Source organism: Salminus brasiliensis, chromosome 25 (assembly GCF_030463535.1).
Source record: "Salminus brasiliensis chromosome 25, fSalBra1.hap2, whole genome shotgun sequence".
Taxonomy (NCBI): domain Eukaryota; kingdom Metazoa; phylum Chordata; class Actinopteri; order Characiformes; family Bryconidae; genus Salminus; species Salminus brasiliensis.
In genome coordinates, this window is record NC_132902.1 from 16,097,281 (window position 1) to 16,120,429 (window position 23,149).

General features: G+C 38.5%; 1 protein-coding gene across 1 annotated transcript in view; it reads left to right on the forward strand.

Annotated features, from left to right (window-relative positions):
* The window catches only part of slc6a2 (solute carrier family 6 member 2), a 42,001-nt gene extending 19,772 nt beyond the window's left edge, over positions 1 to 22,229 (forward strand). The window contains exons 5-15 of the mRNA XM_072670941.1: positions 6,865 to 7,003; positions 7,707 to 7,841; positions 8,923 to 9,026; positions 11,868 to 11,992; positions 12,829 to 12,941; positions 13,490 to 13,618; positions 14,605 to 14,704; positions 15,107 to 15,207; positions 16,927 to 17,094; positions 17,376 to 17,447; positions 19,420 to 22,229. Of these exons, the coding sequence (XP_072527042.1) occupies positions 6,865 to 7,003; positions 7,707 to 7,841; positions 8,923 to 9,026; positions 11,868 to 11,992; positions 12,829 to 12,941; positions 13,490 to 13,618; positions 14,605 to 14,704; positions 15,107 to 15,207; positions 16,927 to 17,094; positions 17,376 to 17,447; positions 19,420 to 19,443 (1,210 nt within the window). The 3' untranslated portion in view covers positions 19,444 to 22,229. The remainder of the gene's footprint in view (positions 1 to 6,864; positions 7,004 to 7,706; positions 7,842 to 8,922; positions 9,027 to 11,867; positions 11,993 to 12,828; positions 12,942 to 13,489; positions 13,619 to 14,604; positions 14,705 to 15,106; positions 15,208 to 16,926; positions 17,095 to 17,375; positions 17,448 to 19,419) is intronic.
* Positions 22,230 to 23,149: the final 920 nt, after the last annotated feature.

A 23,149-nucleotide genomic window follows, 5' to 3' on the forward strand; every position in this document is an offset into this window, starting at 1 on the left:
CTAAAACATGAAATATAATTTTACACCATATACTTAAATGTAAAAGTTTATCAACTTAAAAATTGGTCCCAAGAAGTATTGACCTTGGTAAAGCGACAGGACAACACTCATGAGAACTGTGTGACACTGCATAACCCAAATTACATTCATGTAAAATCCTGTCCAGAAATGCATGTCCAGAAACGCATACATAAGTGTGTCCTTTTGAGCCACCCCTAAAGGACACACTTTACATATGCATTTCTGTCCCTCTCAGCTTGTCCAGAAATGTGTATGTAAAGAGTGTCCCTTAGAGGTGGCTGAAAGTGCACATTACAATTCCTGACTGCAGGGGGAGCCAAGGAGCAAGAAATACCAATTCTTGCATAATGCTGCTTTAGTCAAAGTTGTTTTTTTATTGGTCAGCTGAGTTCATTGATTTGACTTACTGGATATAGTTGTAGTGTCAATCAGCTGTGTCAGTGTGAAGATGCTTTCCACTGCATTTAGTGTAAAACACTGTTCTGCCTAATGCTGCCTTATATCTTTACAGCAAGCCCACAAACTCTGTAAACACATTTTGCTTAACTTCTCTGTTTTGTTTACTTGTGTAAATGACAGAGTATGTCTTAGCCCTAATGTGATTGGTCCCTGTTGACTAATAAAGCTGGTGGTGTGCTGCAGAAATGCAGCTGAGCTTGCTTTTTGTTCAATTCTGGGTTTTTTTTTTTTTTTTTTTTTCACTTCTTTAACCATTAGGCCACTGAAGCACTGTAGGTCCATTCTGGTACTGTAGCAGCAACAAAGAAGTGGCTGAGTTTGTTAACATTTTGATTACTCAGATACATTTTCATTGGCAGAGGGAGCATAATGATGGCTTACATGAGCTAATTGACTAGTAGTTCATTGTCTCTTGTTGTCTTGATTGGCTGTCAGTAGCTTTTTCCTTTTACGCCCCTAAGGAGTAATGTTGCTTTAAAGTTACAGCCAAACAGATATGTTAAGTAGGCCTGTAAATAAAGCAGGCCATTGTTATTGTACTTGTCGTGACTTGATTCATGAACATAGCATTACTTAGGCCTGTTTGAATACCCGGTACTCTGTAGCTCTTCGAAATTGTATAATGAGCTTATCTAATATATAACTACAAAGTCTTGCCATAGATTATCACTGCGGCAGGTCAGGAACCCTATACAACACGCGTGGTTTGGGCATAGGAAGACCTGGCACTGGTAACATTTGTAGTTAAGCTGGCAAGGTAGTGTTTGCCCTACATATAAGCACTGTACTGTGTGACTGACCAACTAATTGATCAGTCTTTTTACTTTCTCAGATAGACATCAGTTCTTCAGGTCTTTAACCAGGGAAATAGTCCAAGCCAGAATAACCCAAACAGTCAAAAGTAAAGAAAGCACTCAGCACTGTAGATTCTGATCCATTGAGGTCTAGCTATGATATGAGAGGTACAGATAAGCTCTATATATCATGTTACGTTTAAATCAGCATGTGCTCGGCATTCCTCATAGGTCCTTTATGATCACTATGTACAGTATCGCCTGTTTTCATCAGATCACATGATGTTGTACATGTTGAAACAGCTGTTTTCAATTCCACACCTATGCGTGATGGATCACGTTCATCAAAACATCACTTGCTGAGAATAGGAGACACTCAATTCAATAATTGCCCAACACACGATTCAAATAGTCAGTAAAATTATGATTGCATTCGTGCACTAATGCATATGTAAAAGGGCACTTTAAAATAACATTCTTTTGACTGTAATCACAACCGTTTGCTTGCCTCATAAAGAACTATGCTCTTCATGGGGCCTGAAGGGGGACATGGGAGAAGGCTCTTGCGTAAAAGAAACAGGAGATCTGTGTAGAGAGTAAGAATGAATGTTCTGAGGTTAGAGGCTGCAACAAGGACACAGACAATAGATGGAAGGTCAGGCGATAGGCCTGTGGCACGGGTTGCTCTGTGACGTAATCTATATAATTGCGGTAATGTGATATTTTACACAAGTGCTCCACAGAAGACCCAGCCACGATGGACGATCGCTTATCTGTAGAACCCAGAAGGGTCCTTCGGGCCCATCTCTTTGTCTTTATCGATTTCATTGCTCACTTCCTGTGGACCTTGCAGCTGTGCTTTGATCATCATCAGTGCAGTGCAGACCAAGCCCACCTCACAAGTTTATCTTGTGCCACCAAGCAGCTCCCAAAGTCCCCCTGGCTTTCAAATGTGGTGCAAGCCATGCAATCTCTAATCGCACTGTAACCGAACCTAAGAATCAGATCCAGATGGAGTGTTTTTTTGTTATGGCTTGATATCATCAAAGTGTGACGAAGCCCATAACCCATGATAGGAAGATAAATCAACTGGTACAAGGATGGGAAAAAAAACGATGATGAAATGATGCACTGTCAGTGACCATGTTCAAGACTGATGGCTGTGGAAAGTTTAGCCAGGACAGATGAAGCCTGTTTCAGATTATGAAAGGATGATTTGCTCATATTTTGTGGATGTACACTGCAGTGAGAGTGATCCCAAGTGCTTGTAAGTGGTTATGGTAAGGGAACTCTGGATGCTCTGGATAAGCTCATCAGCCAAAAGCTGTAAATGTAGACATTTATTAGTGTAATGATTTTACCTTAAATGACATATCTGTGGCTGCTGAGGAAAGACAGCAAAGAAAAATCTAAATTTTAAATTCTAACCCACCCAGAATGAAGTGGTGGTATCTGCAGAAACTGACAGTCTAAAACTGAGCTCTTTGTATTTTTAGATTCAAATATGCTGCCATCATCTTTTTTCTAATGTAGGTAATTAGGCACAAGCTAGCTGACATAACTAATGGGAAACTACATTAGTTAAGACACTTAGCTGTGTCAGCCATACAGAAGACAAACTGTGCTATGCATAATAATTCCTTGTATGAAGGCCTGAAAGCCTTCTTACCATTCAATGGAAGTCAACGTAAACAGATTTTATATTAAAGTCATTTGAAGCATTTTTTTGGTCCATGATAAAATGGCAAAAATGGAGATAGAAGGTTTTTGTGTGACAGTTTATTATTATAGAGTTATTATTATGGTTTTGCTTAACTTATTGACACATACAATTCTATACTGTCACACTACATTAGATGAAATACTTTCCCAATACATTTAAACACGTAATCCTTCAGAAGAGCCCAAATTGAAAGCTGGTTGGAAGTCCTGCTTTCATCAGCGCTGATAATTGTTTGTTAGCATTCTGTTTAATTATTTACCTTTTCATTATCCTTCAGTTCTTGATGGTTCTGTGTGTTATTCTTTCAGACAAGCACAGCAGATCACATTCCATTTGTGCATTGCAAAAGTGTTATGTCAGTCTGCAGACGGCCCTCATTAGTCTACCGATCTCCGATACACATAGACATTACTAACTGGATAGCTTGTGTGCTCTACTTTACGTTCAAAAAGCTGCCATTGATGGCCCAGAGTGCAAACCCTACACTGATTTTCACTCTTTCCTTTGCTGTAGGTTTTCTTTACTTGTAGAGAAGAGAGTATTGTTCATTTTAAATATCATTTGTCAGTATTTCTTTAATGAACCAGCAACGGTTGTTATGGGGATGAGTTATATGTTGTGGATGCATGAGTAGAGATACCTGCTGTTACTAATTGCTCACATGTTGGTGGTCCAAATCCACATATTGTTTATTCACTCATTTCCAGAGCCTTCACACCAAAATGTTTTCGGCAAGTATTAGAAAAAGTGACCTGAAAGAAAAATCCACGAACAAACCTTTAACTCGTAAACCATAAAACGCAAGGAAACAATATCCCACATTCCTGTTCCCACTTCTTATGTCGGAAGGAAAAGCAGAAACAGTATGTTCCTATAGGGGTTTGTTTATTATAAAAGAACAATGGCCTTAAACTCTTTTTCCTTTTACAGTTTTTAGGGACGCTGCAACTATTAGCACCTAGACAGCACCTTTCTAAAGACTGCCACGTTCAGCAGGTCTTTTCTCACAGGGTGTGGGGCTAATGTTTTGCTGTGACACGAAGAAAGTGAAATGCAGTGAGAAAATATTTATCACAGGAAAGGTGAGGCCCTATACTGTATATCTCTTGTACGTTTCTCACTTTTGTATTTATGAAACCATAAAAATTCTTGAACCTTTGAAAGCCCCTCCACCTAGAGCATGAAAAGAACCTAAGGGAATGGGTCCACAGGGCTTTATTGGTAAGCCAAGACCTGCCAGATTGCTTCAGGACACCGCCATGGGGAATGTGTCTGTAAGTGTGTGTTTTGGGAGAGAGAGTATATGTGTGTGTGTTCTGTATGTGTGTGTGTGACTGTGTATTGACAGAGAACAGGAAATGAAGCCATAAAATACTGAATCGGTTTCTCTTCAGACACCCCACACAGATAAAAACAAAGATGAGTCTGATGAAAGAGCCAAGACCTCCAGCCCCCAGTGTATTTCCAGAGATGCTATCAGTTTTTTCAGAGTCCAGCTTCTGGTGATAAGCAAGTGTAAAATCAGAGTATTAGAAAGACTAATGCAAGTAAATGGACACTTGTTCGCTTAAGCAGCAATGAGTGAAGCAAAGTCCTGAAATGCAAATACATCAAATACATCAAATAACTATTACAAGAACATTAGAGCAGCATCATAATAATAATATTAGCATTGGCTGTGTTTAATTGGTGCTGGGCCACTGCACTCAAACATCCGCATTTTGTGCATTACCTTCATCTTAGTGATTTTCTTTTGTTTATGATTTGTTATTTAGTATTAGTATCTACTTATTTTACAGTGTACATAAAAATATTATAAAAAAGTATATATAAAAAATCTTCATCAGCCCACAGTTCCCATATTATGCACTCTTAAAATATGCCTTACAAATGTTTAACATACAAGCACAAGCTTCTTTAGGAACCCAAAAGTGGTTCTTGTATAGCATTGCTCCAAAGACTTAATCTTTTGCATGTTCCTTAAATTATAGATAGCAGTCGCAGTAGAGAAGTTTGGGCAATACAATAGGACTCTCTGGTGCAGATGAACATGAACCTATTGGCACCATGTCTAATGGCAGGTGTGTTCTCAAGGGGTATAAAGCCCCCCAGCTTTGAGCTGTGGAGCAGTGGAACTGTGTTCTCTGGAATGATGGTGCTCCATCCAATACCTTTGGGAGGGATGAGTTGGGGATGAGGTGGGATGTTGATAATTTAATATCCTGACCTCACTGACACTATTGTCGCTGAATGCATTTAAAAACAGCAGTACTCCAAATATTCTGGTAGAACTTCTTCCCTGGACAGTAGAGAGTTACTCCAACAATAGCACAGGAAACTCTGTTAAACTTTTAATATCCTTGATTTTGGAAGAAACAATGAATAAGCAGGTGTCCCAAGACTTTTGTCTGCAAATGAAATGAAAGCAAATGAAAATAACTGAATAATGACCGTACTGGAAGCGTTTAGTGTTTGGTTGCTACGCCAGGCCTGTGATCAGCTGACACTATGATCTTTTTTAAAGCGCTACGCCAAGTCTCTTTTCAGCTCTTGTTAGTGTTCAGAAACAAGTGACAGGCTTCTTTTTTGCGAGTGAGATGCATGTTTGATTGGATGTTACTTGGAGGATTGATTTGGCAAGGACAAAACTTTTCACTGTAATCACCTCATATCTGAAACTTCCCCTGATGGTTACACTGGCAGTGTGTCCTGGATCATTGCCTTGCAGCAGAATGAGTATGGAGCAGGATTCTCTTCAAACAGGTAGAGTGCTTCTGCCATTACCAATAAAATGTGAGTTCCAGCATGACTAGACGTGAGTGAAAACGTTCCAGGGGTTGCTACATATCTCCAAAATCTATGACACTCTGCTTCAATGAAGTAGCATGCTTTGGATACTTTCAGCTCTTTCCCACACATGATTCCCATCTCCTCGTAGAGGTTTATCTTTGGCTCATCTGTGTATAAACCTTCCTTCCAGGCCACTGCTGACTCATGGCTGTGGGTTTTAGCAAATTATCATCTGATCCTTCTGTTTTTGGTTCTGATGAATGGTTTGTGTGTTGTATTGAAGGCTTCGTCATTTTGGCAAGGTCTTTTGTGAACAACAGTCTGTGTCCTAACTCCTAACCGTAGACTGTGGATGGTTTCATTAACAACAGCATCGTGTCATCTTGTGCACTTCAGCCCAGCATAAAAACAGAAGTGGCATAGTGGCAGAACTGGCTCAGTCTTGGCACTGTTAAAATTATGATCTAAAATAATGATCTGTTCATTTTCTTGTGAAAATGCATTATATGGTCAAATGGACAATGGGCACACGTTCTAATGAATGCTTTCAACTACTTTAAGTTGCACCCTTTGCTGATACAGATGTGCAAATGCACACACACACACACACACACAGCTTGTCTAGTCCCTGTAGAGAAGTACTGCCGCTAGAATAGGACTCTCTGGCACCATGCTTAATGCCAAGTGTGGGCTAGAGGGGTGTAAAGCCCCCCAGCATTGAGCTGTGGAGCAGTGGAACTATGCTCTCTGAAATGATGGTTGGTGCTCCATCCAATGCTTTCGGGAAGAATTGTGGAGTTGTGAATGAGCTCTGGGAGTGACTCTTGTTGCTAAATGCAATCAAATCATCACAGCAATGCTCTAAAAGTAGTATGCAATAGTATAAGGCTTTACCTGTACAGTAGAGACAGTTACTCCAACAAAAGCAGAATCGACTCTTTTTTTATACCCTTTGTACTTTGGAACAAACAAATGAATAAGCAGGTGTCCCAATACTTTTGTCCAGAAGTTCCAAAAGCAAATTTCTATGAAACGGACCAAAGATAATTAGCATGAATGTATGCTTCCTCCTGTTAGACGTGAAGTCTTGCGCTTCCATGAGAGTGAAGGGATCCATGACCTGAAAGAACCTCGCTGGCAGCTCGTCCTTTGCCTTGTGGTGGTGCTCATCATTCTGTACTTCAGCTTGTGGAAGGGCGTTAAATCTTCTGGAAAGGTAGTAAAATCAGTTTCCTTTATAATATATGATATGTTTTGCGTTGTGCTGTCTTGTTTGGTGTTTATTCAGCGGTTGATGTGGCGCAACAGATAACACCACTACCTGCCAGTGAGCTACCATACCATGTGGGAGACTGGGGTTCGATTCCTGGTCTGGGTGGCTATGCTGCGCTACACCAATAAGAGTCCTTGGGCAAGACTCCTAACACTATGTTGGCCCACCTCTGTAATACAAGTAACCTTGTAAGTCGCTCTGGATAAGAGCGTCAGCTAAATACCATAAATGTAAATGTATTCATTAAAATTATTATCAGACAGAATTTCAACATGTAAGTACACACATACTGCATGGTGATGGTAGTGTGATAATTACACAGGGCACATCTTAATACTAGCACTTGTGTATAGTTATTTAGTAAATCTTTGCTGTCATGCGAAAACCTTGTATCTCCAAATTTCAGAAACTTGACTTTCAAGTGGGCATCCATGTAAAAACACTTTATTCCAGTTCATTTTGGAGCATTTCTGTTGGTCCATTCATCATGAAATTGTTTCACAATGTAAAAAAGAGCTGCCAGACAAAAAGTAAAAATGGTAAAAATGGAGATACATGGTTTTTGTTGTTGTGTTTTCTTTTATGCAATAAATAATAAATGTTTCTCATTAGCACTGTGCTTTGGTGTGTGTGTATATGTTCGCAGGTGGTGTACATCACTGCCACCATGCCATATATTGTGCTGCTGGTTTTGCTGATTCGAGGTATCACTCTTCCTGGTGCTATGACAGGAATCCGTGAATACCTCAACTTTGACCTGAATAAGCTAAAGAATCCTCAAGTGAGTCTCTGAGTAATTTAAGGAAAACTGGCATCTAAACTTCTTACGAAGAGTTGACTTTGCTTTTTCAGAATTTTCTGTATCTGCATCTACTCAGTGTCCACTTTATTAGAAATACACATTTTTACATTTTACTGACACAAGAGGGGATTTTCTTCTTTCCTTAAAAAATGAATGATAATAAGGGGGATCATTTTTGTGCTCTACCAATTTTTTCATGGGTCATGGTTACCCCTTTTCCCACTGATTGTCCCTTGTCCTTTCCCTTTAATAATAATAATTCCCTATAAGTCGAATATCTTATATGTCATATTCTCAGAAGTAGCTTGTGCATACAGCTTAACTGGTATCTTAAAACAGAATTATGTAAGAATTATGTATTATGGCATGTCTTGCTCCTGGGCTCCCCATGCAATTGGGAAGTGCTGTTTGAGCTAGGACATGCTTTTTACATGCATTTCTGGACTGAAAGCTGAGAGACACAGAAACATGTGGACTGAATGACTCTGGTTACACAGCGTTACACAGTTCTCGCAAGTGTTGTTCTGTCCGCTTCACCAAAGTATTCTCTCTATTTCAAGTATTTGGAGCATTAGCATGATTTCAAAGCTGTTATTCTTAGAAATAAAATGTTACAAAATGTTGCCATAATGTCTGTTTTGACAGAAAATTAATGAAAACAAAAGACAGTGACATTTTACAGATTGTAACCCATCTTGTGTCAGCATTGATCGGTTTATGGCCACAGGACTGCTGGTAGACAGACAGTTCCTAGCACAGCAGTTCCCAACACTGATCTTGTTGGAGCTGGTGGAGTGTTTCCAGCATGGTGGTTTTACATGTCAGTGCAACTGCTTCATTGAGAATGGCCCACCACCCCAAAAACATTCTACCAAGAATGATTCAGAATGTAAAAGATAGCAGTTGCTAAGAAAATGGCCAATGAGTGTATTATATGTCCCCAGTCTATATATATATATATATATATATATATATATATATATATATATATATATATATATATATATACTGCAGTTTTTCCTGTCTCTCTTATCAATGTAGTATGTTTTGTATTTTGCAGGTGTGGATTGAAGCTGCCACTCAGATTTTCTACTCTCTGGGGGCAGGTTTCGGAGTCCTTATCGCCTTCGCCAGCTACAATAAATTTGAGAATAACTGCTACAGGTAAGATAGAGCTTTGATACAAAGTGCAGGTCATGGATATCATGGCCTCTATCACCAGCCCTGTAGCATAAAGAGCGCATTCGTCAGGCTCATGCACACCTATCTGGTTCATTAAATGCACCAAAGTGCAGGTAAATGATAGCTATCTTCAGGTTTCTCCTCGGAGCTGTTGTTTAATTCAATCGGGAGCTACAGCTGGTACCAGGTTTCTGCTGACTTTTAGCCAATAGATTCTCTGCTTTGTGTCATTCTCCAAAGAGCATGTCAGAGAGAATGAGCCCCAAGCATCTGCCCCTGCCTGACTGATAAGGGCATTTGTGTCATGGTTAGGTGCACATGTCTCAGTGGATGCCGGTTTTAGTAACAATTATCAGGAGTGACCATTCTGTATTATAAACGAAATGCATGTTTGCTGAATCCGTACGACCAGATCTCACACCAAAAGATTAAGATTCTCGAAATAACAGACCATTAAAAGCATGAATTCTAAGAAAAAGAAAAGGAAAAAAAAAAACAGTGAACATGGAATATGACCTGAGAACTGAACTCCACACCAGCCTAAACCAACTAAAGGCCTGTACATTGTGAGCATGTTATGAAGATCAAACTCTAGATTATCAAACAAGCTTGAAATATAACTATACTTTTTTTACTGTACTGACCCTCTGAACCTGGAATATGAGAAGATTGAATGTCCAGATAAGACTGTGAACTAATATTCCTACCTATTTGACATTAATTCTGTGTTTCCCTGTTTATTTGCTTGCTAACACACTAGATAAATTCAATCCGACATTGCCAAAGATCATGATTAAGCGGCAGAAATCTTGAACTTATAGCGAGTGACATTAACAGCAATCACTGGCCTTCAAATGTATCAAATGTATGAGTGGATGCAGCCAAAAAAATTGTCTAAATCTCAAGCACATTATTTTAAAAAATCCATAGGATCTGCTGTTGTCACAAAAAGAGAGAAAAGAGAGAAAATGAAGAAAAATCATAAAATCAAAAAAATGTTACTGGTGTCAGTTCCTTATGCCATAGACCATTGTGCTAAAAGCAGTAGGCCATTGGGCCAGACACAATGTGGAAGTTTTGTTAAAACCTTTTATTCTGCGTCAGATAGATAACTTTTATAAATGCTAACTCATAAAGTAGGCTCATAAAAACAACAATAATGTGTGAACATGCCTGTGAATAAGACCCCACAAACCTTCCCAATTCTATGCCAGATAAAATAATACATGCCATGAATGTGACTTTATGAGCTTAAAGTACAGCATTGTGCCTTTTGGCCACATTTCAGACAGGAAGATTGAAAATCACTGTATGCACACTGAGGTCATTTTATAAGGGAAAAAAAAAAAACAGTCTAGGACCAAGCTCACTGGTCCTGTGACGGCGCGAAGGGGCAATTAAAAACCCACTTCTCATTAACCTTATTCACCCCTCGTTCGACAAACAATAGCCTGGCACTAGCTAGAGGGGAAGGGAAATCTTCTTGTCTTTGGATAACATCATTAAAACTTCACTCAGAGGCAAGACCTGGTCCCACTAAACCTGTCTTTTAAGATTTACCATCTATTTATGGAGACATATGAGCTTTTGAAACTGGACATGTGTCATAAAGGTTCAAAAGGGTCAAACTGGACATGGCTTGTTTGTTGTAACAGACGTTCCAGAACAATCTGTTAGAGAAATCATAAATAGTGGTGGTGCGTCATAGCCATACATTATGATTGTCTCTTACTGTCCTTTTAGCCTGGCCTATATCCACTTACTCTGTTTATTAAGTGTGACTATCTAGGAGCTTCCTGTAGCTCTTTCTTCTAGATGCAGTTGCCTCAGACTGGACATCTATAAACAGCCTTTTCTTCCAAAGGTGGATGCTAGAGCTGATATTACTGATCCTTTACTTTAAGCACTACTGTTAAACTTTCACTTACACTCATTAGTTTCCCTTACCTTAAGTATCTGCTGAAATACATGCTCACCCAGTAATTATTCTGTTTAGAATGTAATGTTAAGAAAGCTCCCTAATCGGACACGTCTTAGAACTATAACTTCCAGACACATATCATGCATCATATACAGTATTTATAGCAAGTCTATGTGGTATGTCTGAAACACAAATGGATCTAAATGTTGTATATAGTGCATTATTTCGGGTGTAGAAGTTCTCATTCCATGTACTACGTGAAGCACAACATGGGGGGGTGTAGAGCCATTTCAGATTCCCTCATGAATGCTAGCATAGTTATCTTATGAAAGGCAGCAACAAGCATTGTTTTCAAACATTTTAATCACAAAAGACCCCGGTCATGCTGTGGGTCATGCCTCTTTGATACCTTACTGTCACATTTGCTGCTTTTACATCTAGAAAAAATAACATTTTTAAAATGTAATTTTTGTTTTGTTTTGTTTTTACATAAGTCCTCAGTACAATGTTTGGCCCCTGTGTTGTCCTCACACCAGAACCCCCCCTAATTGATTTTTTTTTCAGCTTGAAATGCAATGGATTTTCCTAGAGTGACCCCACCGTTAAAAATAAATGCCTTTTTTCATACTTCCATTAAAGCTGTACACCAGCAGGGTACATGCATTGTCTTTGGGGGGGTATACTCCCTGAGGACAAAGGGAGTATACAGAATGTTAAGACTACACAACTAAACAAACAACCCTGAACAATCTTAAAATAGAAGTCAGCTCCAGGATTAGATCGTTAACAATCTTTGTAAGCTTTCGGCAGTATGTGATGAAAACTGGCATGGGTCCAAAACCTTTTTTCTTTCACTGTGGTTCTTCTGACCTGTTGGGTGTTGTTGCTTTGTGCTCTTTCAGGGATGCCCTCCTGACCAGCACAATCAACTGCGTTACCAGTTTCTTCTCAGGGTTTGCCATCTTCTCAGTGCTGGGCTACATGGCCCATGAGCATGGCGTCAACATTAAGGAAGTAGCCACTGAAGGTGTGTATATCATTCTGCACCCCTGAATTTTATTTCGGTCAGCCTTTTCTATAGAAGTCATGCATTGACGTTATGTTCCTGCTGGAACTGAGTGGCAACACATCTGCATTTATTAGGAAAACGACCAGATCGGGAATAAAACAGGCCATTATCTGCTCAAGTTAAAGGCCGTTGGACTTGACAGTGCGCCATCCAACATGCATGGATATCAATGTGTAGCAAGAGCCATCCAGCTAACTGAGGCTCACATCACACATGTTTAAAAGATACAACCTCATATCTGAGAGCACATTCTCAAGTAAATGGTCTTAGGAGGGTTTTCAAATGTTTCAGGTGCATTTAGTTTACTGGTTCATCCAGGTTTACTTACTTTTTCTTTCAGTCTAACTTAACATGTTGCTAGATTTGCAGCTATGGTGGACTTTCTCCACCTGTTTAAAGAGCATGACTTAACCAAACTGAACTTTTCATTGCATGGATTCCAGAACTGCAGCAATCCATTTGTTTCTCTTCTCTTTAGCTTTTATCAGTCTCTAAAATAATAGTTCCAATAATAGCTGAATCTGTACAGTCAATTGCATGGTTTTGTGTTTTAGCATGGTTCACACTGAACACTAACGCTGCCACTCAGTCTGTCTTTTTGGCCGCAGTGACTTTCAGTACCTGTGACATCACATGCATGCCATCTACATCCTTTAAATTAACTATTAAAAGATTGAAGGATTTCTGTTACCTTATGTTGTACTAAACAGTGATATATTTTATTCCAGCTGCCACAGTAGGCCTGAAGTCTTAGACTGCAAGCTAATAATAGCTTTCTCTCTGTATGCTTTCAGGGCCTGGTCTAGTGTTCATTATCTACCCGGAGGCCATCTCCACTCTTCCTGGATCCACTTTTTTTGCCATATTTTTCTTCATCATGCTACTGACCCTCGGCATCGACAGTTCTGTAAGTGATGTACTGTACAGTATTTCGTTCTATAATTACTGTGTGGGGCTTGTGGTTTGTAATGAAGTGTAAAAGAACCACTGCGATTTTTTCTCATAAATGTTTCCTGTTGCCTTTTTACCTTTCATCTGATGTGTCTTCACACTGTTTCCCTCTGTTCTGTCATCACACACATTAAATTTAACTGCTTTGTTAGACTAGTTCTGTATTTGGATTGATTCCATTAGGTCTGTTATTCATAGTTTAATCATTTGAACATCTAATGGATATTGCTTTCATTAAGTCTAAATAACAAGGGATTTGATGAAGTGTGAGAAGACGATTAGATTTGTTCAGTGCAAAAAGAAACACCTTAGAAGCACATTTCTGTCACCAACATGCCAAAACATCTGCTAAAGGAACACAAATTATGTATAACAATAGAAACCGTGATGCTGATAAAGCAGCAAATGTTAACAGATTAGCATAAGAAAAAATACCTACATCTGTACAACCACAGCTCCAGATATACAAACACATACTCAGTCTTGTTTCATGTCATTGTTCAGATGGGTGGAATGGAAGCAGTCATCACTGGACTCACGGACGACTTCAAAATCCTCAAGAGGAACAGGAAATTGTTCACCTTCATCACCGCGTTTGGAACCTTTCTGGTTGCCTTACTGTGCATTACTAAAGTACGTTTCATCCTATTGCCCAACATAGCTTTGGAGGGTTTGCCAGGCAGGGAACATCACAGAAGATAATAAAGTAGAATAGTACAATATTTAGTGATACAGATGTAATACTGAGGACAATATCTACAAGCAGTATTTACACTCTAGAAAATAAAGGCTTCTTTTCTTTTTTTATTTGTTTGCCAAATTTAACCTTTTTCTTCCAATTTGGTACTGCCAGTTAACCTACGCTTTTGTAGCTCCCCCTAGTAGTACCAATGATAACAACACTAGGAAAGTAAGGACTCTTTACGAACTGCCGCGTTGTGAAGCAGCTAACAGCTAACAGCTAACAGCTGCTGATGGCAAAGCCTGAGCCCGCAGTTCATGAATGAACGGTTCTAAGGGAAAAACTTTCACTTGAACAGCTCCGTTACATTATGTTCCTGCCACTTGCACGCCTAATTTACAATGAAAGATTTTTACTACTCATAAGTGCTTCTACTATGGCACAAACTGCCACACACCATTGCCATAAAATGCTGGATCTTATTTGGAGAGAAAGATCTGCATTCCTAATTTATCAGAATTATGGCAACCTTCGCAATCATCGGATAACACATAATTACATTTTACATCACAAGTGATTCAGTTTGCCATTTTCTCCAGAGAGCCATTCGACCCGAAGGTTCTTGGATATAAAGGATCATTGTCTTCAAGCTTGCATGCCACGGTTCATATGATTTTATACATGTGGTCAATAAACGGTAGAGAACATCTCAGGAATGCTTTGGCCAGCGAGCACAAAACCTGGTTTGCTAAATAAAAAGGGAAGTGGATTAGTGCTTTACTACACAAATCAAATGACAAATTGCTCCAAACTGGCAAATTGGTTTTACCACTCTTGTATCACAGAGCATGTTCTTGTTTGAAATATAATATTCATACTAGGTCTCAGTATCTCATTTTGCTTTTCTTTCTCTATTGGACCGCTTCTTTGCCTACAGGGAGGGATCTATGTTTTCACTTTGCTGGACACCTACGCTGCAGGCACGTCTATTCTGTTTGGAGTTCTTGTGGAGGCCATAGGAGTGTCTTGGTTCTACGGTAGGTGGTTCCTCTCTAATCACAACTGTCTTCTCACCAACCTACTCCCCAACCTAATAATTTCTGCATTATACACCATACTCTTCAAACAGCCATAACAGTGACTAATTTCTCAAATGTTCTCAAATAATTGCACAGTTTCCAGCTAAACTATACTACAGACTTTTTAAGTTGGATAATATCATCCCCAGATATTGTATTGACCTTTTTTTCCCACTTCAATCTTGGTGCCTCTCCTCCTTCCCTTTCCCTGTAATTTCACTGCATAATTTATCAACTCAGGCTTCAGGTCAGATTTTTGCTGATAAGTTGTATCAGTGTATTCCTTTGCTGGAAATGATGCCTGGATGCTTGTGTATATGTGTATGTGTGTGTGTGTGGGTGGGTGTGTGTGCCCTTCAGGCGTGGACAGATTCAGTGAGGACATTGAACGGATGATGGGCTTCAAGCCAGGGCTCTACTGGAGGCTCTGCTGGAAGTTTGTCAGCCCTATTTTTCTACTGGTAAGTGATGATAAAGGCGTGGGGGACAAAAAGTGGGACTGTAAGAGGATTAGTCCCACATTTATTAATCATTTCAGAGGAAGCCTCCTCTGAGAAAGGTGTAATTTGAATAGGATCAAATTATGGTAATGGAGGTAATATAACAAAACCAAAAAAAAGTGTTTTGTAAATAATTTGTAAAATATCATTAAAAAATACTGTCTTACCATGAGGAAAATGTTTACGCAGCATTACACAGATCTCACAAGACTTGTCCTGCCTCCTTCACCAAAGTTTCAGAGTGCAGTTCCTGGCATGCCAAGCCCAGAGTGACAGAGAGACCCTGTTCTCTATATCACAGGCCAGTGGAGCATCAACATATATTGCATAATGTTGCTTAAACAGCATAAATAACCTTCACTGAATAAAAAGGTTATATACCACTTAATGATTGCTCCCAGAAGCTACATTACTACTTTATTTTTTTTTTTTTTGTAATCATTAACGTCATACTCTCACATTTTGTTTACCAAACTAGTTTTGTAAAACAGTGGTTCTCAAACTTGTCCTCAGTGCCGCACTAAGAGCCACTGCTCTAAAGAACCATGCACTGAAAAGCAATTATCTGGCACCCTTATGTTTAACAACATGTTAAACTGTGCATCCAATGTTACCTTGACTTGCTCAAGATGCTTTAAATCTGTACAATCACTAGCTGGAGATGAGGGCTTTCTTTCCTGAACCTTTGTTTTCCTCAAGGTTTCTTGCTAATCCTACCTCAGGGAGCTTTCCATTGGCTTGTTCAGTGATGTGTGGGCCAATAGCTATGATAGGGGTGGTGAAATCTAGTTCTGGATGGCTAAATTACAGAACAGAACAGTGTTTTTTTCTAGAAAAAAATCCAAAACTGTCTTGGACACCAGCCCCCAGGACTGCAGTTACCTCAGTCCAGTTACATTTTCAACAATATAGATCTTGTCACATTGTGTGTGGACATGATCACATTGATTACAATGCACTTTAGTTTCCATTTGATTCATTTTATGCCAAACAAAGTGCAACGAAGGTACATTAGAAAGCAGGACCTTCAGATGTGATCCTGAATGGATTCCATAGATTGCTTTGTAGACATAATAAAAGATTCACGACAATGAGATGCAGATGTCTAGTGTCAAAAGGTTTCCCTGATCCGGGATTATGAGAAGCATATGAGCCATTCAGGATAGAACATTTTTCCACACGGACCAAAAGTCATGCTTTCAACACTTTCCTGCTTATTACTAACCAGCCTGTCAACATTTTGCACTTTTGAGGTTAAACAAAGAAAGAAAGAATGACAGGAAGAAAGGGTTTTGATGTATTCCACCTCTTCTGCAAAACATAATCTGTATTTCATCCTATGTTAAGGTCCTTTTAAGCCACAAAGAAGGGTAGTATAGTGTTTCAAGTAAACCTGCCATGTTCATGTCTGAGGATAATGAATCATTTGCAGTAATGAACCTTCATGTGATGTTGGCACAGTGATGCTATTTCTTTGGAACACAGTGTCATGCTGTTGCCTTTGATATTCTGTTTGAAATAAGCAGAAGAGACTCCAGTGGTCTTGAGTGCACAGACATGACCTGACTTGTACTGACTGAGGTCAGAATTGGCACAAAGAAAACATGCATGGCCTTTGGATGTACACCTTGTGACGCATTTTACCACAGTGCAGCAATTTGATATGGTCTCTTTTTGCAGGTTGTGGTCATAGCTAGCATCGTCACCACCCACGAGCTCAAATATGATGACTACATCTTCCCTTACTGGGCTAAATTGGTGGGCTGGGGCATCGCCATGTCCTCTATGTTATTTGTGCCCATGTACGCCATCTACAAGTTCCTTAGTTTGCCAGGCAACCTCAAGCAGGTCAGTTTTAAATAGTAGTTTCTTAATACTTACTGATGTATATACTATATTTATATAAATTTGAGATCATATTGTCCTTTTGTACCTTCCCAGGGACTACAACTGCAAATTAGCCAAAATGGCTAAACTAAACTAAAATTGCCATTTGATCAGATGTGTCTAAACTTACCATTACATTTTAGTACAATGTTAGATTCTTCTTTTGTCTTTATGTCTAAATTCTCATACTTGTTCAGGCTTTCTAGCAGTTTAACTGTATTGAAATTTCGTTTTTATTGCAGAGAATAGCATATTGCATCACACCTGAGCACGAATATCACTTGGTTGCAGAGGGAAATGTCAGGCAGTTCAAGGTAAGACCTTTTGTTATAGCTGGTCTTTTTATTCATGGTTTAAAGGGAAATTTCACTTAGCATGATGCATTATTTTTACTCTCAATGACATCCTGAAAGAACTTGATTTCCAGGGTAGATGCCTAAATATGCACCATAGTCTTTTCTGTCTACTATGAACTTAACATGATAGATGCACTTCAACCATAAACTTACAGCTGCTTACACCTACGCAAGGCTTAGTAATGCAGTGTAATAGATAACAAGAAAAACATGTGTCAGTCAAATGTTTATACAGTTGTGGTTGGAAGTATACACTCATTGTGGACATGAATGTCATGCCAATGTTGCCTTAGCAATGATTTTTTTTATGGGGTCAGTATGAGTGTTCAACATACATCCTTTATGAAAAAGCTGGAGGAAAGTTTTGCAGTTAGATGAGACAAAGATTTTTGGAGGAGTAAAGGTGAAGCATTCAACGTCAAGAACACTGCACCAACCGTTAAGCATGGTGGTGGTTGCAACATACTCTGGGGCTGGTTTAAAACTGGTACACTGCACACAGTGGATGAAACTGCTTAGGAACATTTAACCAAATGTTTTAACTAAACTACCTAAAATTAAAACTTATGCACCAATTTTTTGTTTTGTCTATTAAAGATGTATGTTGTCACTCATTCTGCCCCAGAAAAAGAATAGTTAATATAAGTAATGGAAAGCCCAATGGTGCCATGACATTTAGTAGGTCCATAATGAGGGTATGTATATTTCTCACTTCAATTGTGTTTTAAGTTTGGAATTTTTGTAAAATTCAATAAAACTAGAGTCTGTGATTTGTTTGTTGTTTTGAACCTTTATTTAACTGACAAAAGAAATTACTTTTTATATTTTGGCTGACCAACTTGATTGCATTTTGTAAATAAAACCATTTTTTTTTTATTTAACACCTTACACACGTTCCAAAAAGTTGGGACAGGCCCAGAATATGAGTAAAAGGTGTATAGAAGATTTTATGTTCACCATTTTAAAAGGTTTATTCATTATACAATAAAACAGGTGATTTGGTAAGAGGTGATGGGATTATGGTTGCGTATGACTGGAGTATCCCCCAAAGGCTTAATCTCTGCAAGCATAGATAGGTCATGGCTAATTACTTTGTGCCAAGGAAATGGAATTGTTAATTAGTTCAAAAAGAACATCTGTATATGTACATAATAATGTTAAAATATTCAGGGAATCTGGAGACAAGTCACAGACAAGTCTATGTAGGTCAAGGCCTGAAACCAGTGCTGACCCCCGGGCCCTCAGACAGTATTGCATGAGAAACTGTCATGTTATTGTGATAAATATCAGCACATGGGCTCAGGAGTACTTGGGAAAACCGTTTTCACTTCAATCAATACGCCGCTACATCAAGAATTCAACCTGACACTCTGTTGCGCAAGGCCATATATCAGTCCTGTGCAGAAATGGCGCTGTGCTGTGATCTGATAAGTCTATGTTTTAGCTTATTTTTGAAGACAGATGTTGAATTCTTTCTGCCAGTGACAAAAAGGATTGTCCCAACTGTTATCAGTGAAAGGTGTAAAAGACAACATCTGTAATGGTGTGGGGATGCATCAGTGCCCATGGCATGGGTGACTTACCTATGTGTAGAGCTACCATTGACGTGGAGGCATACTTTGACATTTTTGAGAGAAATATGCTGCCCTCAAGTTTTCCAGAAAGTTTGAGGTTATTTCCGCACGGCAGTGCAATACCTCATTTTGCACGCACTACAATAACTACAGTAGCTGACTGAATACAGAATAGTATATTTTTAACTCAATATTAGAGTCTAAAACCAACTTTTTTATTTAAAAAAATGTAGAAGAAGGTGGCTTTATGTAAAATGGGCCCTTTAAGAGAATTACAGCACTTGGCCTAGATACCCTCCTGTTGTGCTGTTAGGTTTCACTGGTTCTCAATTAACATTCTATATCTTGTATTGCAGCTAAAACACTGGCTGGCCATCTAATGTGGTCACTGTTGCTGAAGTGCCATGTCAAATCCCTTGCGGAGGATGGGGAAGATGTGCAGTGTGTGTGCGGTTCCTGCAAGAAAAGCGGCTTCAGTCAGATGGACAAAGCGAAGCGATGACTTCTGTGTATTTCTCAACCACGTACCCTACAGTCTGTGCCACTCTGCTTCTGTCCCATGGCTGAAGTTATTTTTTTTCCCATTGGTGGATGAAATCAGTGTTCATCATGTCTGTATTTTCTATTATGATCTTTTTTATGTTGACATCACACCTCTTAAACCTCAGAAAGGCCCTTTTAAGGGTACCATGCCAGGACATTACAGGTGTTCTCCAGGTTTGGTGATCATTTCTATTTTTCTATTGTACTTCTTTTTTTGCTCTCCCCCTTCGACTCGTGGATTATTCAGTGTCTGTAAAGGTGAAAACAAACCAAAACACACTTTGTGTGTGCATTTGTGTGTATGTGTGTGTGTGTGTGTGTGTGTGTGTCAGAAAGCATGTAAACTAACACACTATAGCTTCTTCATTTAAAAAAATACCAAGTATTTAACTGCAGTTAGGAGTGCAGGTGATTTCCTTTGCTTTGCCGATTGTTCGGCGATGACAGATCACTTGACGTCAACTGCGCAAGCATCTCTCTCATTCTTTCCTCTACATTTTAAGTAGCAAACATGGCTTGCAGGTATGTCCTGAGTCATCTTTGCTTGCTCTACAAGCACCACTGTGTCAGTGCCTTAATGTTAACTTATGTAATCGATAAAGTAGATTTGCTTCTCATTATTCTTCACTACAACCAAAGCATTACATCTTTTTCAACAGACATTCCCAAAAACCAGGAGGATATAATCCTATCAGCTTTCAAAATTGACTTAATAATATACTGTCACTCATATCCAAAAGAGCATAAAAGAGATCAAAAGCTTAAAGCAAAAAAGGGAACAGGAACCTTTAGGCCTCTTTCATAAAGGTTTTCCAAAGCTTGAGTTACACATGGCCTGTAACTACAAAACTATACATGCAGAATGTGTTTATATCTATGAGGCAATTCTTATTGAATCTTACTTTAATTTGCACTATTCAGATCCGTTTTGATCATATAATTGGGAAATCAAAATGAAGTAGTAAGGTTTATTATGTATTTCCAAAAAAAAAACATGATTTTCTTAACATTAGCAAATGTATTTGTGAATTGAGGACTTTTAAAACATGTATTACCCAAAGTGGGTAAACTGATTCATCTTCTGTCTTTTAATAGGGCCTTACATTAAAAAGGTAGTTAATTGACTGTAAAATTGTAAGTTAATAAGAACTTAACATAACTGTTTTGTGTTAAAGTACACAGTGTTATAGTTTTTTACAGTGTTGTCTTTTTAAGCACAAGACTATTGTGCAGTGCCACATTTAAAGTTGACTATTCATTCTTTGAAATTCTTCTGTAAAAAAATTATTATGGGAGTAATTATGGGAGAAAATATATTTATTGGACTCTATATTACGCATCTATTTGCAGACCAAATGAATCAGGAGCTTACTGCATTAAGAGTTTAAGCTTCGATTTAAGACGAGCACGAGTCCATGTTATGTATGTGTTTAATATATCACGTAAACTCCATAGCAAGTCAAGGTCACTAATACATCTATAGTAACATTTTACTGAAAGACAGCATCCTTAAGGCTACATTACATGGTCATAAGTCTTTCATGGCGGCATGTCATAAATCTATATAATGGACATTTCTAAAGGCTTATAAAGTTTTTTTACATTTGTCAATTCTGATGTAATTTGTACCTCAGCAAACCTCGACACTTGTTGGAATCAGCCATTATAAATGTCTATACATGATTATGTCAGTTGTCTTTAAAGGCTGTGTTGTGTAGCCTTATGAACACTGCCAGATGATTTCTAAGTTGCTGGCTAAAAGGGAAAGAGTCTGTGAGATTTATGCAGCAGGGGAAATGAGTGAAGGGCATAAGCAGAAAAAAGGAGAGGCACAGGCTTCTGTTGGTTCAACCAGGTGTGTATGACTGGACAAGTTTTGCCTTGTTGATGATTGTGGGAAAATAGCAATTAGCAGCATGGTGTTTAACCTGCTCCCCACAAAGTTATTGATTGAGAGTTGGAAAAGATTATGTAGTACTGTGTTTCCTGTTAAGTTAAGTGTCATGCTTTTTTTGAACATAATGTCTCCCTGATGAAATGTGTGAATGTGTGTGTGTGTGTGTGTGTACGTGTTTGGGATTTCTGTTAGGTCAGACTAACGTCTCTTACCTGCTTTGTGTGATTCCTTTTTGAAGAAAAAATGTTTGCACAAACAGTTTTAAGTGCCAATATTTTCCCCTTTTATGATGGTTTTATTACTTTCTTTATTTATTCTGGTGGAAATTCCTTTCAAATATACACAACACTGTAACAAGGTAACTGGTTGGAAACAAGCTACAACTGTGGGTTAAAACATATAAATATAAATATATACATATATATAAATATATTCTTTTGTTATATATCTAATCTTGTATTTATCAGATTCTTTATAATGAAACGTGAATGTAAAGTATTTTAAATGTAGGCTGTCTACTGTTATATCATGTGTTTGATGTAGGTAAAGGTAAAGCGATATATATATATATATACTGGGGTGGCTTGGCCACATGAATGTAGACTGTTCTGGCCAAGCGTTTCTGAGCAATGTTTACAGAATGAGTACAAGTACAAGCATTCTGTTGATCGTGAGTGATAGTTATCCATGAAGTCAAAATATGCACACTACCACAATAAAGAACTTTCCACACAATGACAACAAAGCGTTTGTCTTAAGTTACAATGAAGTAACCAAGATTTGACTGACATGTAGAGTTTCAGCTGTGAGTGGTTTAACCAACAAATTGCATTATCCCTTTAGAAATGAAGGCAATTTGTGACAATGTCCCTCTTTTTCCATTGGCTAGAAGTAATTGCACTGATAAAAGTAGTTGCCTGATAAGCAGATGTAGCCCCTTCCTCAAGGTTACCTTAAGATGCAAACCACTGATAATACTTAAAAACAGAAAGACCAGATTAGCTTTGCTTGAAAACATCTACAAAAGTCTGATCAATTCTGGAACAAAATGATTTAGACAGATAAAAAAAATAGTCCCAGAATAATAGGGGCAGACAAGTATAGAACAGGTAAGGAAGAGCTAAACAGCTCATCACATGATCTGTCAAACATGGTGGAGGCAGTGTTATTTCATTTGCATGTCTGGCTGCCAATGGAACTGGATCACTGGTGTTTATTGATTATTTGCCTGCTGATAGAAGTAGCAGGATGGATTTTGAAATGTATAGAGATCTACTTTCTGCTCACATTCAGTCGAATGCTGAAAAATGATTATGCTTTACAGCACAGATGGATAAAGACCCAGAATTGTAATGGCAGCTTGGATTGCGCAAGCAGCCTAAAAACCTATTAAGACAAAGAAGTTAAAACTATTTTGTTCTTGCAATTATACCTTAACACTCCAATTACACACCAAGGTGTATTATTTAGTGACTACAGGGACTTCTGTACAAACTGGTGGGGCTATTCTCTGGTAACTGACGTTTGTGATAACACTTTTTAAATGCCTCCTCACAGAAACGTATTAATTAGTATTATATTACCATTACCATTGTTACATATAGAAACTCTGTAGTGTTTCTATAATAAACAATTTTACACTCTGA